At 43.3% G+C, this 22842-nt stretch overlaps 2 protein-coding genes across 8 annotated transcripts in view; one reads left to right on the top strand and one right to left on the bottom strand.

Moving 5' to 3' along the window:
* Nucleotides 1–3876, top strand: part of LOC106568276 (N-alpha-acetyltransferase 25, NatB auxiliary subunit) — a 32451-nt gene extending 28575 nt beyond the window's left edge. For all 4 annotated transcript variants that reach the window (XM_014138458.2, XM_045692458.1, XM_045692459.1 and 1 more), the window contains 3 exons: nt 1–64; nt 910–1059; nt 1206–3876. The exon at nt 1–64 is cut by the window's left edge and continues 47 nt beyond it. In XM_014138458.2, coding sequence (XP_013993933.2) covers nt 1–64; nt 910–1059; nt 1206–1328 — 337 coding nt within the window. In that variant the 3' untranslated portion in view covers nt 1329–3876. The remainder of the gene's footprint in view (nt 65–909; nt 1060–1205) is intronic.
* A 113-nt stretch (nt 3877–3989) lies between these two features.
* The window catches only part of LOC106568278 (phosphatidylinositol transfer protein beta isoform), a 36357-nt gene continuing 17504 nt past the window's right edge, over nt 3990–22842 (bottom strand). For 2 of the 4 annotated variants that reach the window (XM_045692464.1, XM_045692462.1), the window contains 9 exons: nt 19229–19374; nt 17138–17229; nt 16500–16507; nt 14772–14930; nt 8143–8220; nt 7823–7933; nt 7558–7680; nt 7205–7289; nt 3990–6502 (listed from right to left, as the gene is read on the bottom strand). In XM_045692464.1, coding sequence (XP_045548420.1) covers nt 7242–7289; nt 7558–7680; nt 7823–7933; nt 8143–8220; nt 14772–14930; nt 16500–16507; nt 17138–17229; nt 19229–19374 — 765 coding nt within the window. In that variant the 3' untranslated portion in view covers nt 3990–6502; nt 7205–7241. The remainder of the gene's footprint in view (nt 6503–7204; nt 7290–7557; nt 7681–7822; nt 7934–8142; nt 8221–14771; nt 14931–16499; nt 16508–17137; nt 17230–19228; nt 19375–22842) is intronic. The other 2 variants (XM_045692463.1, XM_045692461.1) reach the window with 1 other exon arrangement.

The following is a 22842-nucleotide window of genomic DNA, read 5'->3' on the forward strand; positions in this document are numbered from 1 at the left end:
GCGACCGCTCAAGTCCAGCCTACAGAAGAAGAAGAAGAAGAAGAAGGACAGCAGCACAGCCATGGTACACACTCACTACCTCCTCATCCTCAGCACAGCCATGGTACACACTCACTACCGCCTCATCCTCAGCACAGCCATGGTACACACTCACTACCGCCTCATCCTCAGCACAGCCATGGTACACACTCACTACCGCCTCATCCTCAGCACAGCCATGGTACACACTCACTACCGCCTCATCCTCAGCACAGCCATGGTACACACTCACTACCTCCTCATCCTCAGCACAGCCATGGTACACACTCACTACCTCCTCATCCTCAGCACAGCCATGGTACACACTCACTACCGCCTCATCCTCAGCACAGCCATGGTACACACTCACTACCTCCTCATCCTCAGCACAGCCATGGTACACACTCACTACCGCCTCATCCTCAGCACAGCCATGGTACACACTCACTACCGCCTCATCCTCAGCACAGCCATGGTACACACTCACTACCGCCTCATCCTCAGCACAGCCATGGTACACACTCACTACCTCCTCATCCTCAGCACAGCCATGGTACACACTCACTACCGCCTCATCCTCAGCACAGCCATGGTACACACTCACTACCGCCTCATCCTCAGCACAGCCATGGTACACACTCACTACCGCCTCATCCTCAGCACAGCCATGGTACACACTCACTACCGCCTCATCCTCAGCACAGCCATGGTACACACTCACTACCGCCTCATCCTCAGCACAGCCATGGTACACACTCACTACCGCCTCATCCTCAGCACAGCCATGGTACACACTCACTACCGCCTCATCCTCCCCTTGTCCGCATACAACCCTTCTGATACCATCCCCATTCGCAAATAATTCTTAGCCCCCTTCCTCTGTCCCTGTAGCCAGTGGTGCTGAGTGGCTTCCAGGAGTGGACAGGCAGCCTACAGGGCGTTGTGACCCAGGCTCTGGATCACGTGAAGGGGCAGGAGGCCAGCCTAACGGCCCTCAAACTAGCAGCACTCACCCTGGGGGTGGGACAAGCACAGACACAGGTTGGTAGGTCTGGGTGGGTAGCTGTGTGTACGATTACTGATTTTGTTTCTTTCATTCAAAGCATGGTTCTTTCTCTTCTTACTCTCCCCCTTTCCTTACATCTTTGTCTGTCTCCCTATCTGTACCTCTACCCTCTTTCTCCCAGGAGGAGTGTGGATTCACCAGAGCAGCCATGGACAAGGTTCAGAATAGTTATCTTGGCTCGCTGCAGGAGCTGGGAGATCTTCTGAGGAAGAGAGCTGATTCGCTGAAGAGCCTGAAGTTCTGACCAGCAATCACCATCACCCTTCAATCAATATTGTCATACCGAACTATCACTATTATACCTCATCTAACTGCCCCCCCCACACAGAGCCTTCTCCCCCTGCTCCTCTCAATGGAGGTGTTGCCTGCCACCAACAGTCTCACTTCATCCCCTTCCCTTCCCTCTCCACATATCCCTCACTCTGGGTGTCACTTTATATAACACAGGACTCCCTTTCTCACCGTGAGAACCATCACTGCTCTCTGTCAGCAAGGAACCACAGATATTTCTGGTTTGTTATGTGATAATGTCAGAGAAGCTCTTCAAACATACTAGAGCAACATATGAAATAAGCAATTTCAGACCTACTATAATAAATGATTGTACATAGTTCGCAGATGACAGATCAACTACCACAGCAACAACTCCTTGACTGAACGTCAATGAAATGAGAACTAAGCAACATTTTCCCCGGCTTCTGTTGCTTCCATGGTGACAGATGAGAATATCTGCTCCTCACTTCCCGAGCCTGACCTGGCAGCCCAAACAGGTACACCGTGGTCAGTGACACTCTTCTGCTCATAAGAACAAATGGTGCTTAACTTACTGTATGAAAACGAGGACAGCTGAACAAAGAGGGTTCTTGGCGTATTGTACACGCAAGGAAAGCTGAACGCGGTCCCAACTCTGAACACCTTCTGAATTGTTTGTTTCAGAAGTGCACAACTCCAGTGCTGATTTTAGGCCTTGACTTTTAGCCAGCAACCTTGGAAACGAGTTGTCTGCACTCCTCTCTGGGCAACCAGTGACTTAATAGGTCAGTTTACAGACAAGTATACTACAACGTAGGATCAAGGAGTTAGCCAGCTAACTTGTATACTACAACGTAGGATCAAGGAGTTAGCCAGCTAACTTGTATACTACAACGTAGGATCAAGGAGTTAGCCAGCTAACTTGTATACTACAACGTAGGATCAAGGAGTTAGCCAGCTAACTGGCCTAAATATTGATATATTTTTTAAAGATGAGCTTGGTCTAATTGACTCAACCAAAACCGCAGATGTTTAGCTTTCTTAATGAACCTGGAAATCAAGTTATTTCTGGTTATCAAAGTTAGCTGGCTGACTCATTGAACCATACCCCTCTGGGGAGACTGGACACCAGTTCACCACCCTGCTCCCCACCAGTCCATGCCTTTCAATCCCAAACTCCCCCTTTCTTTTCATCTCCAGTTTTTTTTGTTTGAAACCCCCTCTGTAGTTATTGGAATACCTGAATCTGAAAATACATACAGTATACTGTATTTGCATTCTATGTCAGTGCAAAGTATATATAGCTTGCCTGGTTTAGTTAAATGACCACAGTGGATGGTTTGTTTTAACACTGTAGGAGAGAAACCAGACAAACCGATAGTTATACAACCTGTTTGTTCAGAGGTGCTAGTGTTAAATGCTGTGGAAACAGTTCTCTCTGACAATGGCTGAAACCCAAAGTTAAGATATCCAAACGTGTCTGATTTGCAATGAAGATGGGAAATGTTTTTGAAATAGTCCTTCATTGTCTCTTCAGGTTGCATCTCCCGCAATTCATTTCACTAACCGAAATGGTCAATGGCAGTGTTCGAGAGCATCAAACCGACTGACTGATCTACAAATATGACTCATTATTAGATCAGTCACAGTTTAGATCTTCTCTAACATGGCCGTTGTGTCTTAAACCCCACCCTATGTATAACTATATACCAAAAACGTGGCTCTGTTGCTATGGCATTTGACCTGCTAGCTACAGATAGACCTAAACCATGCTGCGAGAGGAGACGTATCAGACACATCAGGGTCACGCTCTAAAATAGTGTATTTCTAACTGGAGGCAAACTAAGGGCTCTATTCAGTCTATCACGGACATTTTAAAGGCCATGTTCCCGAGTTAGTGCATTTCCACTTAACATCTTTGGGGCGATGAAACAACGGAGGGAATGGGCGAGGGAGCTTGGACATGGCTGGATCAAATTCTGTGATCTCGCAACGCTATTAACCAATTAAAGCTCACTATAGCTTCCAGCCCCTATTGGATTGGCAGTTTGATACCTAGCCTGCTTGCTAGCAACCACATGAGGGCGAAGCTAATGTTATCCAAATTATTCCGTTATGTGGAAATCTTTTAGCGGAGACTGCAAACGATGGTCAAAAAAATAACGCATGTCGGTTTAATCGGAATTGACCTTAATCTGTAACGCTACAGCGATATTGAATAGAGCCGAAACTAGTAGACATGTTTACAGGCGGGGGCACTGAGACTGACTAATAACGGTCTCTATATGCTTTGGGTTGTAGGTTTAGTTTATCATTTTTAAACAAGACGTGGACGACAGGGCAGGAACGTTGAACAGTTTGACCCCCCCCAAACCCACGGACAGATGGACCCTCTCTAGAGGCTGTCAGTGGACTCCTTTTGAGGTGCTGAGAACGAAGAGGTCGACAGAGTGCCATCAATTTATACCCATTCTCTCTTTTGCTAGAAAATGGAAAACAAAAACACTGGAATGTCATTTATATATAAAATGAACAAATCAGTTTGTCTTGAATCAATGTGTCTCTGAAAATACCGAGTAGGCTATTAACTGTATATTCAGTAGTAGATGAACCACAATCCAATGTGATGTCAAATCAATAGCACAGCGCTGGGTGGAGTTTTGTGTTAAATTTTAATAGATATTCTGTTATTGTCTAGACCTTGCCACAGCCCAGAAGCTGTGAAAAACAGAAATATTAACATTTTACATTCACTACTAATTTCACCTCATGATCAGAAAATATACATTTATATGCATTGTTAATATTTTTTTCAAATGAAATGTGCTTAGGCATGATGACCATACAGATACAATGGACTCTGATGGCCAGTGTTTCTCAATCCATTCCTGGGGGGTGCACCGTTTGTTCCAGCTCATCACTAACACACCTGATTAAAGTAATCAGTAGCTTGGTGAAAACTAGTTGAATCAGTGTTGGGCTGGAATGAAAAAGGGGCACCTCTGGGGACCCCCAGGACTGAGTTAAGCGATACTCCATTAGGCCTTTCTAACCCTGGCTCACATCACTGGTACTTCTAGAAAGACTGATCATCACCTGCGACAGTTATGGGTCACATTGGCTGCATCGACATAGGCAGCCCAATTCATCTTTTGACCAGCTCTGAAAAAGAGCTGATGGGATGTGGAGGGAAACAAAGATCAATTGGGCTGCCTGTGTGGCTGCAGCTGTTCGACCCAACAGGAACGGCTAAAATCTAAAAAACAAAACATCCCAAAAAATAGAAACACAATGGACAAAAGAAAAAAAATACAACTTATCCGTTTCACATTTTAACAGTATCTCACTCCAAGGCTTCATGATCCTGGAGATCAAAATGTAAAACAATATAACGGGAATAAACTATCAATTTTCAGTTAGTTTAAGTAGAGATACTTCATCAAATATCCTTATCTGTTAATGCTGCAGCAGGTAGCTACATGGTTGCGCTGATGGAGAATGTGTGACTATCCACACAAAAATATTTTCTTTGCATACTAAGACATGCATTATCCCATAGACACACTACATTCACAGGGGTAATAACTACAGTATGGCTGAAAGCAGAACATTTTACCTAAGTCACAGCTCTAGGAACATTACTTTCTCCAACCTTCGCCATTAGCAGGGGAAAAGCTAACCTGTCAGAGCAGTGTCTGGACTGCCCACTGATCTGACAAACTTTCCAAGTGTAATACAACCTATTCTGAACCTCAACACCCCATCTACTATATATTGCTGTCAAAAGTAGTGCACTACATATAGGGAACAGGGTGCCATTTGAGCCAGCTCCCTACTATATATAATTACAGTACTGGAGATAGGTCATCTAGAACAGGGTTTTCCCCAAACACGGTCCTGCCCCCCACCAGGGGGCCCTGGGAAAGAGTTTGGGAAACACTCCTCTGGAGTAGACCTGACCATGTTTTATAACCGTGAATATGAAAGAGGACAGTAGTAGAACTAGCCTGGTAGTCCCATCAGTCACAGGGACGATGTATTTCTGTCCCTCTTAACAGGTAACGGTGCAGCAGACCTGGGTGTCTATCAAATACTTTAAGTATTTAAACGCCACCAAATTCTAGCCCTGAAGTCATTAGCGACGTGACTACAGGTAAGCGGAAAGCAAAAGGAGGGTTTAATTCCATCTATTCTCCATCATCCGAGTAGAATGACACCTGAACTACAGGTACAAGCGACAGCTGATCTAGCAGCTCTGAAATGTATGAACTCAGCCAACACTCTTGGGGCAAACAATGGAGGAAATGTTTAAAACCATAACACATTAAAAAGGAACACACACCAGATCAAAGGACAGCAATGCAACAAACAGCAACAAAATCAGTCAGGGCAGGAATCCTATACATGTATGTCAAACCACTCAACCATGTTCTACCAGAGATGGCAACAGGCCTGGACAGGGTCAAATCCAAAAAACTAAAACCATCCCCCAGCCACCTGTCAGAGACGGACAGGGGTTGAAGTGCTAAATCGACTTCCCAAATGGCACCCTATTCAGACCCAGCCCTCTGGCCAGAAGTAGTGCACTATATGGAATAGGGTGCCATTTTGGACTTATTTCAAGTCTGCAGACCACTACACCTCGGATATGGGTTTATACAGATCTTAGTCTCGAGGGAGGAGACCGAAACAAGGATGAAGCCAACTAGACATGAGATACAGTATCCAACAGGGAACAAAATACATAAAACAAAATTGGTCCAATAAGTGATCCTATTCCAATTTAGGGGGAAATTATAACATTCTAGTCTGATTAAAAGGCTTGACTTTGGGTGTCTGGATACAAATGAAGCCCGTCTCATAATTAACAATTATAGTTAGAGGCAATTTAAATGTACTTTCTGTGCAAATTGTTTTTTTCCCTTCATTTGTTTTTTAAATGCACAACTGCTTTTGTTTTTCTACGTGAATAGGAGGCGTGTAATTGGGGGTTGGTACACTACTATTGACCAATCAGGACAAACCCCTCTATGAATCATGGGAGACAGGAAGTAGAGCAGCTGACTTCCTCTTCTTGGTGACATCATCATCATGGAAGGGTTTGGTTGGTCGACCTCACTGCTCGTGAGCCGCACTCATGCCTCGAACCTGACCTGAACTACGCAGCTGGCGGAGGAAGGACGGAGAAAGTAAACAGATTATAGTCACAGTCACACAGTGAAGGACAAAATGTGTGTCTGTAGGAGAGGAGTGAACATATTCTTTCTTTGCATCAAACGGCCATTGCCTGGTACATATAATGTAGCAACAGCTAAACTTACATTGTGAACTAATGGCCAATGTTTAGTTCATGAAATAGAGAATAATGTTTCCCCTTTACTAGCAGTCACATCACAGCAATCCTCTTTCCACATGACAGATAATTCCATCTGTAGGCAACATGATACATGCAGAAAGATGGCAGAGCAACAGGATAGGAGCGCTGCCCCAACACCTGGAACCACACATATACACACAAACAGATCACACCATGTTAATAAGACAGCAAGTGGACAAAAAAAGGTTTGAAAGAGGTAAGGAGGATAAGAAGTCATGCAGCAGGAGCAGAACTGCAGAGAGACAGGATGGAAAGAACAAACCGATTGAGAGCGCCACATGCAGGTAGAGCTCCAAAACCACCACAGACGAACGACAGACTGAACCAAAAGCAGATTGTTTCATTAGACAGGCAACATGCAGCTGGAAAAAGGGAGAAAAACGTGATGAGCAACAAACTAATGGGGGGGATAGAGAGAGATGAGAGCAGGTACAGGATGAGTCTCCGACACCACGATGATGTCATTTCCTGTGTCCTGTTGGGGAACTTACTCAGCCTGTCTCTGACCTTTGACCTACAGGGGCGGGGTTACTCTTCCGTTGCCGAGGTTCCTCTAACGGTGCCCTTCTCACGCATCTAAAGGCAGCAGAGTAGAACTGTCAGCTGGACCAATCAGAGAGCTTCATAGGAGGGTCAAAGGTTAAGGCCATAGGGGTTAGTGAGGGTCACAGTCAGTCCTAGATTGGTGATTTGTTTATTGTGGTCCCTCAATGCCTCTGGAATCATGTGTTAGTGACCTTTTCATCCTCATCAACTGTCCCTATCTACGCACCACAAAAAACAATCTTTAAGGCACAAGTCTAAAACCTATGAAAAAATGGCAGACATTAATTGTGTGTGTTACCTCTTCCAGCTCTTTCTTGGTCTCTTCCTCCATTCGTCGGATGTCTGCCATGGTCAGCTCCACCCAGTTGTCAATCCAACAGAACAACTGGCGATGGAAGTTAGTGAAAATACGCTTCTCTTGCTGAAGGAGGGAAGATGGGGGAGGAGAGAGAGGGAATTAATGGAGAGACCAGAGAACAATAATATTAGGTATCAGTCTGTTTTCTCATTAGGGGCCCTAAATGTGAAAAGGATAAAGCGAGAAAGAGATACAAGTATTGTACCTTCTGGATAAAGTTCTCTACTTTGGTCTGCAGGCCCCACCACTTGAACTTGACAGTGACCAGTTTGTAGGCACACATCTTAGGACAGTCCGTCTTGTTCATCAGATCGTTCTGTCATAGGAGAAACACAGGAGGGATGAGGCCAAATGTATTTTTATTTTATACAATGTTGATTTTGGGGCATTAACCTCCAGCACCTCAAACGAGAGAAGCATGGTAGTGTGTGTGTTATCCCTCTTCTAATGAGGTCAAATGTCAATATGAATAGCTATCACAGACAAGACGGGATATAAATGGTGACAGTAGGTCAAATCCTGTACCTTCCATTCAGGTGAGAGCGGTCCTCTGCCTGTCTTTGTAGATTTGAACAGCGCAGGATCCTCCTCTGCTTTATAATCCTGGAGTAAAAAACAAAACATACCTTACACAACGACAACCTGCTCTTTCCATAACATAGACTGACCAGGTGAAAGCTATGATCCCTTATTGACGTCACTTGTTAAATCCACTTCAATCAGTGTAGATGAAGGGGAGGAGACAGGTTGAAGAAGGATAGTGTATGTGTGCCATTCAGAGGGTGAATGGGCAAGACAAAAGATTTAAGCCTCTTTAAACAGGGTATGGTAGTAGGTGCCAGGCGCACTGGTTTGTGTCAAGAACTGCAATGCTGCTTGGTTTTTCACGCTCAACAGTTTCCCGTGGATATCAAGGATGGGTGGTGGACCAAAGGACATCCAGCCAACTTGACACAACTGTGGGAAGCATTGCAGTCAGTATGGGCAGCGTCCCTGTGGAATGTTTTTGGCACCTTGTATGCTATGCCCTGACAAATTGAGGCTGTTCTGAGCGCGAAGGGGGTGTTACAACTCAATATTTGGAAGGCATTCTTAATGTTTTGTACACTCAGCGAATATACACATTACAACCCATTATAGTCATGTAGGAAAGAAAATGCATTACACATGCATACTGACCAGGGTTTCCGGTAATTTCCAGATTTTGGCAGATAAAATAAATGGAAAGTCAATAAATATAATTGTAGCCGGCCAAATTGTCCGGGGCTGCCGTTCTGCTGAGGAGAGAGCGAAAGCAAGACAGGAGCCTTGGCCTAGGCTATTATTGATTGCGAAGATGAAGGCCTTTTTCATTGAAGTAAACCGAAAGTTGGAGAGTATGCCTACAGTGAAAAGCCTACAAGGCAGGGCTCAAGACTACAACTATATTGGTCGCATCAGTGCAGGCTGCACTCATTCACCTCATTAAAAACATCCTCTTTTTTAAGAGGCTAAAACCATGATTTGGTCAAACAGTAAAGTACATTATCCTCATGAATCCTGTACTGAAAGTGTTTGACTGCCTGCCCCTGTTTCGCTGGGGCCTGCAGCTGTGTCAAGCGAGCCACTCTCGCTCTCTCCTTTTCTGGGGGGAAGAAAATGCTCCGTGAGAAAGAGAACTGTTTTCCGATTGTATAACATTTTAAAATACGATTGCTTGGAAAACAGCTATCCTGTTGTCACAGATGGAGAGACGATGTGCTCAGCTGTCACACTCTTCACATACGCTGCTGCTACTCTCTCATATGAATAGAAAGATATGTCTGTCAATCAGTCTCAACGTCAACAGTGAAGAGACTGGCCTTCTATGCAGAGTTGCAAAGAAAAAGCCATATCTCAAGACTGGCCAATAAAAAGAAATGATTACGATTGGCAAAAGAACACAGACACTGGACAGAGGAACTCTGCCTAGAAGGCCAGCATCCCGGAGTCGCCTCTTCACTGTTGACGTTGAGACTGGTGTTTTGCAGGTACTGTTTAATGAAGTTGCCAGTTGAGGACTTGTGAGGCATCTGTTTCTCAAACTAGACACTCTAATGCACTTGTCCTCTTGCTCAGTCCTGCACCGGGGCCTCCCACTCCTCTTTCTATTCTGGTTAGAGCCAGTTTGCACTGTTCTGTGAAGGGAGTAGTACACAGCGTTGTACGAGATCTTCAGTTTCTTGGCAATTTCTCGCACTGGAATAGCCTTCATTTCTCTGAACAAGAATAGATTGATGAGTTTCAGAACAAAGTTATTTGTTTCTGGCCATTTTGAGCCTGTAATCGAACTCCCAAATGCTGATGCTCCAGATAATCAAATAGACTAAAGAAGGACAGTTTTATTGCTTCTTTAGTCAGCACACAGTTTTAAGCTGTGCTAACATAATTGCAAAAGGGTTTTCTAATGATCAATTAGCCGTTTATGATAAACTTGGATTAGCTATCACAACGTGCCATTGGAACACAGGAGTGATGGTTGCTGATAATCGACCTATGTAGATATTCCATTAAAAATCTGCCGTTTCCAGCTACAATAGTCATTTACAACATTAACAATGTCTACACTGTATTTCAGATCAATTTGATGTTATTTTAAATGGACGATTTTGTTTCAAAAACAAGGACATTTCTAAGTGACTCCAAACTTTTGAACGGTAGTGTATACACACACACAAAAGTATGTGGACACCCCTTCAAATTAGTGGATTTAGCTATTTCAGCCACACCAGTTGCTGACCGGTGTATAAAATCGAGCACACAGCCATGCAATCTCCATAGACAAACATTGGCAGTAGAATGGCTTTACTGAAGTGCTCGGTGACTTTAAAAGTGGCACCGTCATAGGATTCCACCTTTCCAACAAGTCAGTACTTCAAATTTCTGCCCTGCTAGAGCTGCCCCGGGTCAACTGTAAATGCTGTTATTGTGAAGTGAAAACGTCTAGGAGCAACAGCAGCTCAGCTGCGAAGTGGTAGGCTACACAAGCTCACAAAACGGGACCGCCGAGTGCTGAAGCACATAGCTCGTAAAAATCGTCTGTCCTCGGTTGGAACACTCAGTACCGAGTTCCAAACTGCCTCTGGAAGCAACGTCAGCACAAGAACTGTTCGTCGAGAGCTTCATGAAATGGGTTTCCATGGCCGAGCAGCTGCCTAAGGTCACACACAAGCCTAAGATCACCATGCGCAATTCCAAGTGTCGGCTGGAGCGGTGTAAAGCCTGCCGCCATTGGACTCAGTGGAAACGCGTTCTCTGGAGTGATTAATCACACGTCACCATCTAGCAGTCTGCCGGCCGAATCTGGGTTTGGTGGATGCCAGGAGAACGCTACCTGCCCAAATGCATAGTGCCAACTGTAAAGTTTGGTGGTGGAGGAGGAATAATGGTCTTGGGCTGTTTTTCATGGTTCAGGCTACGCCCCTTAGTTCCAGTGAAGGGAAACCTTAACACTACAGCTTCTAATTTTGTGGCAATAGTTTGGGGAAGGCCCTTTCCTGTTTCAGCATGACAATGCCCCCGTGCACAAAGCGAGGTCCATACAGAAATGGTTTGTCAAGATCAGTGTGGAAGAACTTGACTGTCCTGCACAGAGCCCTGACCTTAAGCCCATCAAACACCTTTGGGATGAATTGGAACACTGACTGCGATCCAGGCCTTATCACCCAACATCAGTGCCCGACCTCACTAATGCTCTTGTGGCCGAATGGAAGCAAGTTCCCGCAGCAATGTTCCAACATCTAGTGGAAAGCCTTCCCAGAAGAGTGGAGGCTGTTATAGCAGCAAAGGGGGGACCAACTCCATATTAATGCCCATGATTTTGGAATGAGATGTTCGACGAGGTGTCCACATACTATTTGGTAATGTAGTGTACATAAAAGGAAGAGAAGCTTACGCTTAGTCCCAGAGAGATAGAAATATGCCTGCGGTATGCTACGACACCGACATTCATTTCTTTATACTTGTCAGATTGGCTACTCAAATACACATTTATTGGTCACATGTGCCAAATACAACAGGTGTAGCAGTTGAAAAGTAAGAAAAATATTTGCTAAATAAAAAAAGGAAATAGTAACAATTTTTAATCCAACAATAATGAGGCTATATACAAGGAGTACCAGTACTGAATGAACGTGCATGGGTATGAGGTATCTGAGCTAATACAGTATGCCCAGGGCCTTCAGAAAGTATTCACACCCCTCGACTTTTCCCACATTTTGTTGTGTTACAGCCTGAGTTTAAAATTTATTAAATTGAAAAAAGAAAATTACTGGCCTACAAACAATGTCCCATAAAGTGGAATTATGTTTTTGAAATTGTTACAAATTACAAAAAAATTAAAAGCTCAAATGTCTTGAGCCAATAAGTATTTAAGCCCTTTGTTATGGCATTAATATAGGCCTATTTAGTGCTCAAATCTCCGACAGCTGAACCGTGAGTTGGACAATTATTGTTTTAGGAAAGTAAAAAAACGAAATAGGCTATAAAATGTTGCATATGCTACAGATCAAAACAAGGAATAGTGTTTCTGTAATTAGTTATAGGCTGTTTTTAAGGACATGTAAATGAGGCTCATTTCGCCAATATCCCTTGTTTATTGATGGCGCTGACTGTGAGTGGATGGCTTAATGGGTACGCACCCAATGCATATGGATGACTGATACATTTCTCAAATGTCCAATAAATAAAAATCTCAAGGTCACTTGTCCGGCGCAAAATGTTCCTAATAGAAACCCTGATACTGACAACAATATATATACACAGTACAGTCCCATTATAGTCCTGCAGGAGAGAACACACACACAGGGAAACTAATGACATGGAGTTGTATATATACTAATGTTCATTGAGTTAATAGTATCTGGAATGAAGCCGCTCCATATTTCTTGATTTTCATATATTGTGTGTAGAATCAGAAGAGTGGATGATATGATGCTCTGGGGAACAGAGATCAACGCCATGCCCTTATGATGCAGGAAAGCTATTGGAGCAGCATGATGGCAGGTGCACACACAACCACACACAGGCTCTCCCCTTGTTCCTATTTGTATCCGTCAGACCTGTGTGTGTGTTCCTGCAGCAGATGGCCCCTCAGATTAAGGCGTGGCCCTACCACTGATCCACTCATGTTATTAGAGTACAGGAGCCACTGCACTGTAGTCCTGGTACAGTACCGGCTGAGTGGTCAGTCAGTATTGTACATGAGACAAACACTACAGCCTGACTACAGACAGAGAAGAGCATGGTTTCTCAGCTCCAGTGCTTGGGGACACCCATCCATTTTGTTCTAGTCATTGGCTGCGGTCCAAACACTTAAAAAGACACACCCTCGTCCACTTAACCTCACCTTATGCCCTTGGGGGAATCCCTGTCGCCATCTTGGAGGGTGGTCCAAATGATTAGCCAAGCAAGGGAAGTTTGCAACGTAAGCCCCTCAGCCCTCGTTTTTAGTCGGCTTTGCGAGTGTACAATTATGTTCACTCCGGGCCTGAAACTCCCCATAATTCAATTTGCGACGATTGTACATCCGCTAAGAAAAGTCATCAAAAACTTCAATGGAGAAGTCAACATACAAGTGTCAGAAAAACCAAATGCAATAAGTTCGAAATTTTGCTACTACGTAAAAAGTAATTATGTTTTTGTTTGGTTATCTTTTGGAAATTGTAGAAATAAAACATTTTCCTTCTTCAGAAGTTCCAGCTAGGCAGGCTAACGTTAGTTAGCTAATTCATTTGCTAGCTATCATACAGTAGGCAGGCTAACGTTAGTTAGATCATTCAATTATTAGCTATCATACAATAGGCCTATATTAATAATGATATATTTAATATAAGTAGACATGCACTCATAATTTACTGTAGCGCATATAAGCACCCACAATCTACCAGTGGCTTAAAACACAATCATCACAGGATGATCGAGTGACGAATTTCCGGCCAAGGGTGGTCCATTTAAAAATCATTCCTTCCTCCCTCGCCCTGCAAGTGTATACTCGTCAGACGTGATGGTACGTCATCAGAAGTGTCCACTTCATTTGAGGGCTGAGGGGATAGGGTGTGTCTAAGGTGTTCGGACCGCAACTATTGATGTACTGAATCAGATGTGAGCGCTGTGCACCAACAGAGGGCACCTCTCTGAAAGACCCACCACTCGAGTTTTGGTCAGTCAGGGAAATAAAAGTGCTGAAACATGTTGGCTCACTATTTAAAAAGAAGATGGAGAACTAGCTATAGATGAAAAATACTGGAGTTTTGGCGTAGGTACAGCCTACTAGTGCTAGCTAACTCTAGGTAGAGTAAACATTTTTTTTTTTTTATGTACAAATCGATACTTTGAGTCAAATATAGATTGGCCCAAAAATGATATTGCGATATGTAACTGTATCCATCACTACTACACAGGGTCGAGTCTACTAGCAGAAATCTCCTGATCTACGCTAATTAAGCTGTTACGTTAGGTCCTGTACAATATGGCACAGCAGTATGTCAGTGGGGGGATTTCGGCAGGCAAGAAAATGGCCTTGCCGAACCCCCCCCTCTAATTTCCTTAATTTTGTGGCTAGAGTCATACTTTGTGGCACACATCAGAGTCAAATACTTTCTATAGAACAAACTTCACGTCAGGATAGGCAACCAAAATGAATAATGCATGTGTTATATTAAACATAGAGGAGGGAGTAAAATGTAGTCAAGCAATGAACATTTCAGAACAACTACTAGTCGAATAAGACATGGAGAGATGACGATTTTGGCAAAGAGATTTATTTATAGACTAACACACTTGAAACAAATAGCCAAACCGAAAACTGCAGATAATACTAGTGTCTCCCCCGTGATCAAACAACCATAAAAAATAAAATGAAACGCAGCCTAACATGATCAGAAATCTCAACTAGCAAGTCGCAGCAATGAAGAATTGAGTGTAACCATCAGTGCCTGGGACAGGGGACAGACTACTTTACCACTTGGGAAAAGAGCCATCTTGATGTCACTGATCTAACATGGCTGAGTGGTTAAAAACTCACTGCTTTAGCCAATACAGTGATGTCAGGTCTGATGCGCAATAGAGGAATGATCCATTTATTCAAATAGTGTTCCACGTATTCAACTAGTGTGTGTGTGCGTACGTCCACTCACCCCATGGGCCACCACATCTTTGTCTGCAATGTCGATGGGAATCACCTCCACTGTCTTCCACGTAGGACCATCCAAGTCATGCACGTTTTCTAGAGTTCCCATGTCAGGTTTGTGCCACGTCTCAATCTTTATCAGGAAGTCATCTTTCATATACTCGTTCTGGAGGGAGAGGAGAAAAGAAAAGTGAGCAAAGAAAGAAAAGGAGACAAATCAAATCTCTGTCCATGTTTTAATCTAGTCTGGCAAAGCATAAATTAATCCTTGCTGATGTGGGTCGGGATGGCGGCCATGTTGGGTGTACCATTCCAAATGTTTGATAAGTTGATTCTATGGATTCTGTGGTGGGAAGGAAACTATTTCCAAGAAGGCTTTAGTGTTCACTTCCTCTATATAGGAGCCTTAAAATGTCAGCCAACTGCAAGCTTGAGAAAGCCTTGCATGGAGAACCAATGGGAATCTCATACTGAGAAAGCCTTGCATGGAGAACCAATGGGAATCTCATACTGAGAAAGCCTTGCATGGAGAACCAATGGGAATCTCATACTGAGAAAGCCTTGCATGGAGAACCAGTGGGAATCTCATACTGAGAAAGCCTTGCATGGAGAACCAATGGGAATCTCATACTGAGAAAGCCTTGCATGGAGTCCTGGGAGGCCTAAGGCCTATTTAAACCCCACAGCTAAGCTAATTAACTGATTATCTGGGCTTGTGGGTGCAAAATGGTTTTGTTACAGTCTAATGCTACAGTATGTTGTTGAATAGTACTAGTCACTGGTAATTTTCCACACCTGTCCAGTAAACTCTTTGCACAGAGAAGTGATTTATTACTGGCTCATCTTTCAGGCACTAAAAACCTAGCTAGGCAGAAATCTAGTTTCCCCTGGTTTGACTTTAAAGATCCTACCACTCCTCTATCTTAAGACATATAGGCTGTGAGAACTGGTTAGAACCTGTTCTCATTCGTATGATTTTTCTATGGAAGTGGAACCAATTACCCCTTATCTCTTTTGTAAGCTCGCCTCCCCCTTGGAGGGGTAAGCAGTTCATTGTGTAGGTTAAGTATATAAAGACTGATTGTAAAATCTTTGAGATCCTCTGTGGTATATCCTGAGAATTCCTTTCTGATATGTCCTGAAGGTTACTCTCCGGGTTCATCCTGAGAGTGATCTTCCTTGCAATTGCTTGAATAAACCTCTTATTGCTGATAGATGACTTCTGCCTAATTCCTCAAACAAGTTTTCCCTCAACAGGCTGAAACGGCACGGCTGGTTAGTGCACTACTTCACTCTGCCTAGCTAACTGTGGTGTGATAGCATTAGCAACATAGCTAGCTACACAACGCCACCACGCTATAAGTCACTAATGGGATTGAGTGTCTCAAATACATTCCCACAATAAACCTAGCCCACACAGACAATAGCTGGGGGAATATGGGAAAGGGAGATACCTAGTCAGTTGCACAAGAATGCATTTCAACCAAAATGTGTCTTCCGCATTTCCCTCTGAATCAGAGAGGTGAGGGGGGGCTGCTCTAACCACCGTCATTGGCGCCCGTGGAGCAGTTGTTGGGGATTAACTGCCTTGCTCAAGGGCAGAAGAGCAGACTTTCCCACCTTGCCGGCTCAGGGATTTGAACCAGCGACCTTTCGGTTACTGGCCCAACGCTCTTAACCGCTAGGCTACCCACCCCAGTGTGCATGTGTTTGTGTCAGTTCACTCACTACTCACCGTTATAACTGCCGCAGATGGAGAAAACAAGCAACAGAAGAAAAAAGGAAACTGATTATTTTATTGAAAGTAAACTGTAGGCCAGTACCTTGCCAGAAGATGCCGACCCTACCGTTATGCTTGTTAACACTGAGCACAATCATGGTTATATTAAGACACATTTGAACCCGACGTGAGATATGGGACAGAAAATGTACCTCAATGCAGGGATCGGATATGCCACTAAACCTTTATCCACACTGCTACGTCGAGAAGATTGAAATACTGCTATCATTTTGTAATGGCAGTGTCGGCTAATCAGCACCTTTGTACAATGCGACCTGCCATTCCATAATGGCTGCTGTGGGTACTGCTAGCTAGCATGAGGATGAAAAAAAGGCAGTTTTTGTTCTTGATGGAGCAGTGTGGATAAAGGTAACATTTGGAGTACAGTGCCATATCCCATCCCTGCATTGAGGTACGTTTTCCGTCCCATATCTTGCGCCGGCTGCAGTGTCTTAATGTAACCATGATTGCGTTCCGACCCCAGTGCAGCTGATTGTAAACCAACGTAACAGTAGGGTCGGTATCTTCTTGCAAGACAGTCCCAATCAGAGATGGGCTCAATTGAGTGTTTAAACTAGAGTTCTGGTACTCACCGGTGCGACAGTATGGGTAGGCATTCCAGGCTTTTTCATGGAAGACTAACGCTCCCTCTGGTGCAATATACCTCAACCAGCCTGGGACTTTACTGCAAGGAAAGAGAGACAGGAGTCAATCAGCTGAATGTGTATGGCTGCATTTACACAGGCAGTCCAACTCGGATCTTTTGACCAATCAGATCAGCTCTTTAGCCAATAATTGACCCTTGGCTAAGCCCCACCCCTTTTGTTATTGTCACTACCTTGGTCAATATTTTCCTGGGAAGCTCAATTCCCCATTTAAATTCTTGAGAAAACCCATCACAATGACCTCAAACTGTGTTTCTAATACACAATAAAAATGAAGCAGACTACCCCATGCTAATCAGGAGACTCTCGGGTATGTTGTAGTGGACTGTCATTACAATTGCTTCACGGGAACTTGGTAAAATGTATTTTTAGCAGGCCTCCCAAGTGGGGCAGTGGTCTAAGGCACTGCATCGCAGTGCTAGCTGTGCCACTAGAGATTCTGGGTTTGAGTCCAGGCTCTGTCTCAGTTGGCTGCGCCCGGGAGACCCATGAGGCGGCGCACAATTGGCCCAGCGTCATCAGGGTTAGGGAGGGTTTGGCCGGCAGGGATGTCCTTGTCCCATCGCGCACTAGCGACTCCTGTGGCGGGCCGGGCACAGTGCACGCTGACACGGTGGGCCAGGTGTACGGTGTTTCCTCTGACACATTGGTGCGGCTGGCTTCCGGGTTAAGTGGGCATTGTGTCAAGAAGCAGTGCGGTTTGGTTGGGTTGTGTTGCAGCGATGAGACAAGACTGTAACTACTGATTGGATACCACGAAGTTGGGGGAGAAAAATAATAAAAATGTACTTTAGTGTGGCGAGCCACTGGATGGCTTGGAATGCGCTGTCAGCATGCAGTCAAAGTTACTAACCACTTTTGGAGCCAACTAGTACTCTCAAATCGTATCCTGACATTGACAGCAGATGACATCCAGTGCATTCGGAAAGTATTCAGACCCCTTCCCATTTTGCTAGGTTACAGAGTTATTCAAAACATTTATTTTTATATAATTCCCTCATCAATCTACACACTACATAATGACAAAGCGAAAACAGGTTTTTAGAAAGTTTGAGTCTCATGTAAATAAGGTATTTCCGTTTCTTGTATTTTTCTTTTTAAACATTTCAAAAAATTCTAAGCACATTTTTGCTTTGTCATTATGTGTAGATTGATGAAGGAAAAAAACAATTTAATAAATTTTAGAATTAGGATGTAATGTAACAAACTGTGGAAAAAGTCAAGGGGTCTGAATACCTTCCGAATGCACTGTACATTTGGAGAAAACTAGCTAGCTAATGTTAGCAATGTTTGCAATGATGGTCAATGAGACAGAGCTTGCTAACAAAGAAACAAATGCATAATTCCGGATTCAAAAAAGTCCATCAGGCTCTGCATTTCATGACTCACAGTCGCAACTACCCCTGCTGCACTGTTAAATTATTTAGCCATTTAAACAATCCTTTTTTAAATGAAAACTACCCCTGCTGCACTGTTAAATTATTTAGCCATTTAAACAATCCTTTTTTAAATGAAAATTCAGTTTTTTCCATTGTCCTCATTGGTTTACATGCATTTGAAACAAGAGCTTATCTGAGGAGAGGGGACTCAAGCTTGTTTAGCTACCAAGCGATTGGTTTCCCACAATTCTGGGGCGGGCCTTAGCGAAGGGTCAATTAGGCAAAACGCAGCCTAACTGCAGGGTTTCCCAAACTCGGTCCTGGGGCCCACCCTGGGTGCACGTTTTGGTTTTTGCCCTAACACTACATAGCTGATTCAAATAACCAACTCATCATCAAGCTTTCATTATTTGAATTTGAATCAATCTTAGGTGGCAGATGTATGTCCCGTGTGGCTCAGTTGGTAGAGCATGGTGTTTGCAACGCCAGGGTTGTGGGTTCGATTCCCACGGGGGATCAGTACGGGGAAAAAAATGTATGAAATGTATGCATTCACTACTGTAAGTCGCTCTGGATAAGAGCGTCTGCTAAATGACTAAAATGAATGTAAATGTATGTTTGTGTGCATGTACTACTGTACCTCTTCAGATGGTAAACTTTATGTGTGTACTGTCCCTTCTCTCCCTCTTCCTCATAGGGTTCATTTATCAGCACCTCAATGCCTTCTCCTCCCCCCGTCTCATTCTTACTGGCCTCTGCTACGGTGAACAGCTGACCAACTTGGTACTGCAACACAGAAAAAGAGAGCACAGAGAAACCTGTCACATAATATATACAGTGAAAAAGTATGTGAACCCTTTGGAATTACCTGAATTTCTGCACAAATTAGTCATCAAATTTGATCTGATCACAACAATGGACAAACATAGTGTGCTTAAACTAATAACACACAAATACATGCATTTTTCTTGTCTATATTGAATACATCATTTTAAACATTCACAGAGTAGGTTGGAAAAAGTACAGTTGAAGCCGAAAGTTTACATACACTTAGGTTGGAGTTATTAAAACTAGTTTTTCAACAACTCCACACATTTCTTGTTAACAACCTATAGTTTTAGCAAGTCAGTTAGGACATCTACTTTGTGCATGACACAAGTAATTTTTCCAACAGTTGTTTACAGACAGATTATTTCACGTAATTCACTGTATCACAATTCCAGTGGGTCAGAAGTTTACATACACTAAGTTGACTGTGCATTCAAACAGCTTGGAAAATTACAGAAAATGATGTCATGGCTTTAGAAGCTTCTGATAGGCTAATTGACATCATTTGAGTCAATTGGAGGTGTACCTGTGGATGTATTTCAAGGCCTACCTTCAAACTCAGTGCCTCTTTGCTTGACATCATGGGAAAATCCAAAGAAATCAGCCCAAGACTTCAGAAAAAAAAAGAATTGTAGACCTCCACAAGTCTGGTTCATCCTTGGGAGCAATATCCAAACGCCTGAAGGTGCCACGTTCATTTGTACAAACAATAGTACGCAAGTATAAACACCATGGGACCACGCAGCTCTCATACCGTTCAGGAAGGAGACGAGTTCTGTCTCCTAGAGATGAACGTACTTTAGTGCGAAAAGTGCGAATCAATCCCAGAACAACAGCAAAGGACCTTGTGAAGATGCTGGAGGAAACGGGTACAAAAGTATCTATATCCACAGTAAAACGAGTCCTATATCGACATAACCTGAAAGGCCGCTCAGCAAGGAAGGGGGATGCTTGCAAGCCGAAGAACACCATCCCAACCGTGAAGCACGAGGGTGGCAGCATCATGTTGTGGGGGTGCATTGCTGCAGGAGGGACTGGTCCACTTCACAAAATAGATGGCATCATGAGGCAGAAAAATTATGTGAATATATTGAAAATGGACAATGACCCCAAGCATGCTTCCAAAGTTGTGGCAAAATGGCTTAAGGACAACAAAGTCAAGGTATTGGAGTGGCCATCACAAAGCCCTGACCTCAATCCTATAGAACATTTGTGGGCAGAACAGAAGAAGCGTGTGCAAGCAAAGAGGCCTACAAACCTGACTCAGTTACACTAGCTCTGTCAGGAGGAATGGGCCAAAATTCACCCAACTTATTGTGGGAAGCTTGTGGAAGGCTACCCGAAACGTTTGACCCAAGTTAAACAGTTTAAAGGAAATGCTACCAAATACTAATTGAGTGTATGTAAACTTCTGACCCACTGGGAATGTGATGGCTGAAATAAATCACTCTACTATTATTCTGACATTTCACATTCTTAAAATAAAGTGGTGATCCTAACTGACCTAAGACAGGGAAATTTTACTAGGATTAAATGTCAGGAATTGTGAAAAACTCAGTTTAAATGTAAACTTCTGACTTCAACTCCATGTGAACCCCTAGGCTAATGACTTCTCCAAAAGCTAATTTGATCAGGAGTCAGCTAACCTGGAGTCCAATCAATGAGATGAGATTAGAGATGTTGGTTAGAGCTGCCTTGCCCTATAAAAAAACTCACAAAATTTGAGTTTGCTCTTCACAAGATGATGTGAACCATGCCTCAAACAAAAGAGATCTCAGAAGACCTAAGATTAAGAATTGTTGACTTGCATAAAGCTGGAAAGGGTTAAAAAAAATATCTCTAAAAGCCTTGACGTTCTCCAGTCCAGAGTAAGACAAATTGTCTATAAATGGAGAAAGTTCAGCACTGCTGCTTCTCTCCCTAGGAGTGGCCATCCTGCAAAGATGACTGCAAGAGCACAGTGCAGAATGCTCAATGAGGTTAAGAAGAATCCTAGAGTGTCAGCTAAAGACTTACAGAAGTCTCTAGAACATGTTAACATCTCGACGAGTCGACGATATGTAAACACTAAACAAGAATGGTGTTCATGGGAGGACACCACGGAAGAAGCCACTGCTGTCTAAAAAAAACATTGCTGCACGTCTGAAGTTTTCAAAAGTGCACCTGGATGTGCTACTGGCAAAATTATTCTGTGGACAGATTAAACTAAAGTTGAGTTGTTTGGAAAGAACACACAACACTATGTGTGGAGAAAAAAATGGCATAGCACACCAACATCAAAACCTCATCCCAACTGTAAAGTATGGTGGAGGGAGCATCATGGTTTGGGGCTTCTTTGCTGCCTCAGGGCCTGGACAGCTTGCTATCGTCAACGAAAAAATGAATTCCGAAGTCGATCAAGACATTTTGCAGAATGTTAGGCTATCTGTCTGCCAATTGAAGCTCAACAGAAGTTTGGTGATGCAACAGGACAATGACCCAAAACACAGAAGTAAATCAACAGAATGGCTTCAACAGAAGACAATATGCCTTCCGGAGTGGCCCAGTCAGAATCCTGACCTCAACCCAATAAGAGATGCTGTGGCATGACCTCAAGAGAGCAGTTCACACGACATGCCAAGAATATTGCTGAACTGAAAGAGTTTTGTACAGAGGAATGGTCCAAAATTCCTCCTGACCGTTGCGCAGGTCTGATCCGCAAATACAGAAAACGTTTGTTTGAGGTTATTGCTGCCAAAGAAGGGTCAACCAGTTATTAAATCCAAGGGTTCACTTTTTTTTTCACCCTGTGAATGTTTACATGGTGTGTTCAATAAAGACATGAAAACGTATAACTGTTTGTGTGTTATTAGTTTAAGCAGACTGTGTTTGTCTATTGTTGTGACCTAGATGAAGATCAGATCAAATTTTATGACCAATTTATGCAGAAATCCAGGTATTTCCAAAGGGTTCACAAACTTTTTCTTGCCACTGTGTGTATGTGTATGTGTGTATATATATATATATTCTTATATATATATATATATATATATATATATATATATATATATATATATATATATATATATATATATATATATATATATATATTATTAAAAAAACATCAAAGTGTCACGGTAGCACTAATCAATTCTGCGAATCACTGACCGATCCTAACAGACAGAAACCCCATTATTGGTAAATGGGATGTGTATGTTATTTGATGTTATGTTTATATGGTTTATGAGCAGCCAAATTAAGTGTTAGTGACTTGGGATATGGACAGCTAATGGTATTTCACACACATGAACTCTCTCTAAATGGGCTCCCGAGTGGTGCAGTGGTCTAAGGCACTGCATCTCAGTGCTAGACGTGTCACTACAGACACCCTGGTTTGAATCCAGGCTTTATTACAACTGGCCGTGATTGGGCGGCGCACAATTTGCC

This window comes from Salmo salar, chromosome ssa13 (genome assembly GCF_905237065.1).
Source record: "Salmo salar chromosome ssa13, Ssal_v3.1, whole genome shotgun sequence".
Lineage (NCBI taxonomy): Eukaryota > Metazoa > Chordata > Actinopteri > Salmoniformes > Salmonidae > Salmo > Salmo salar.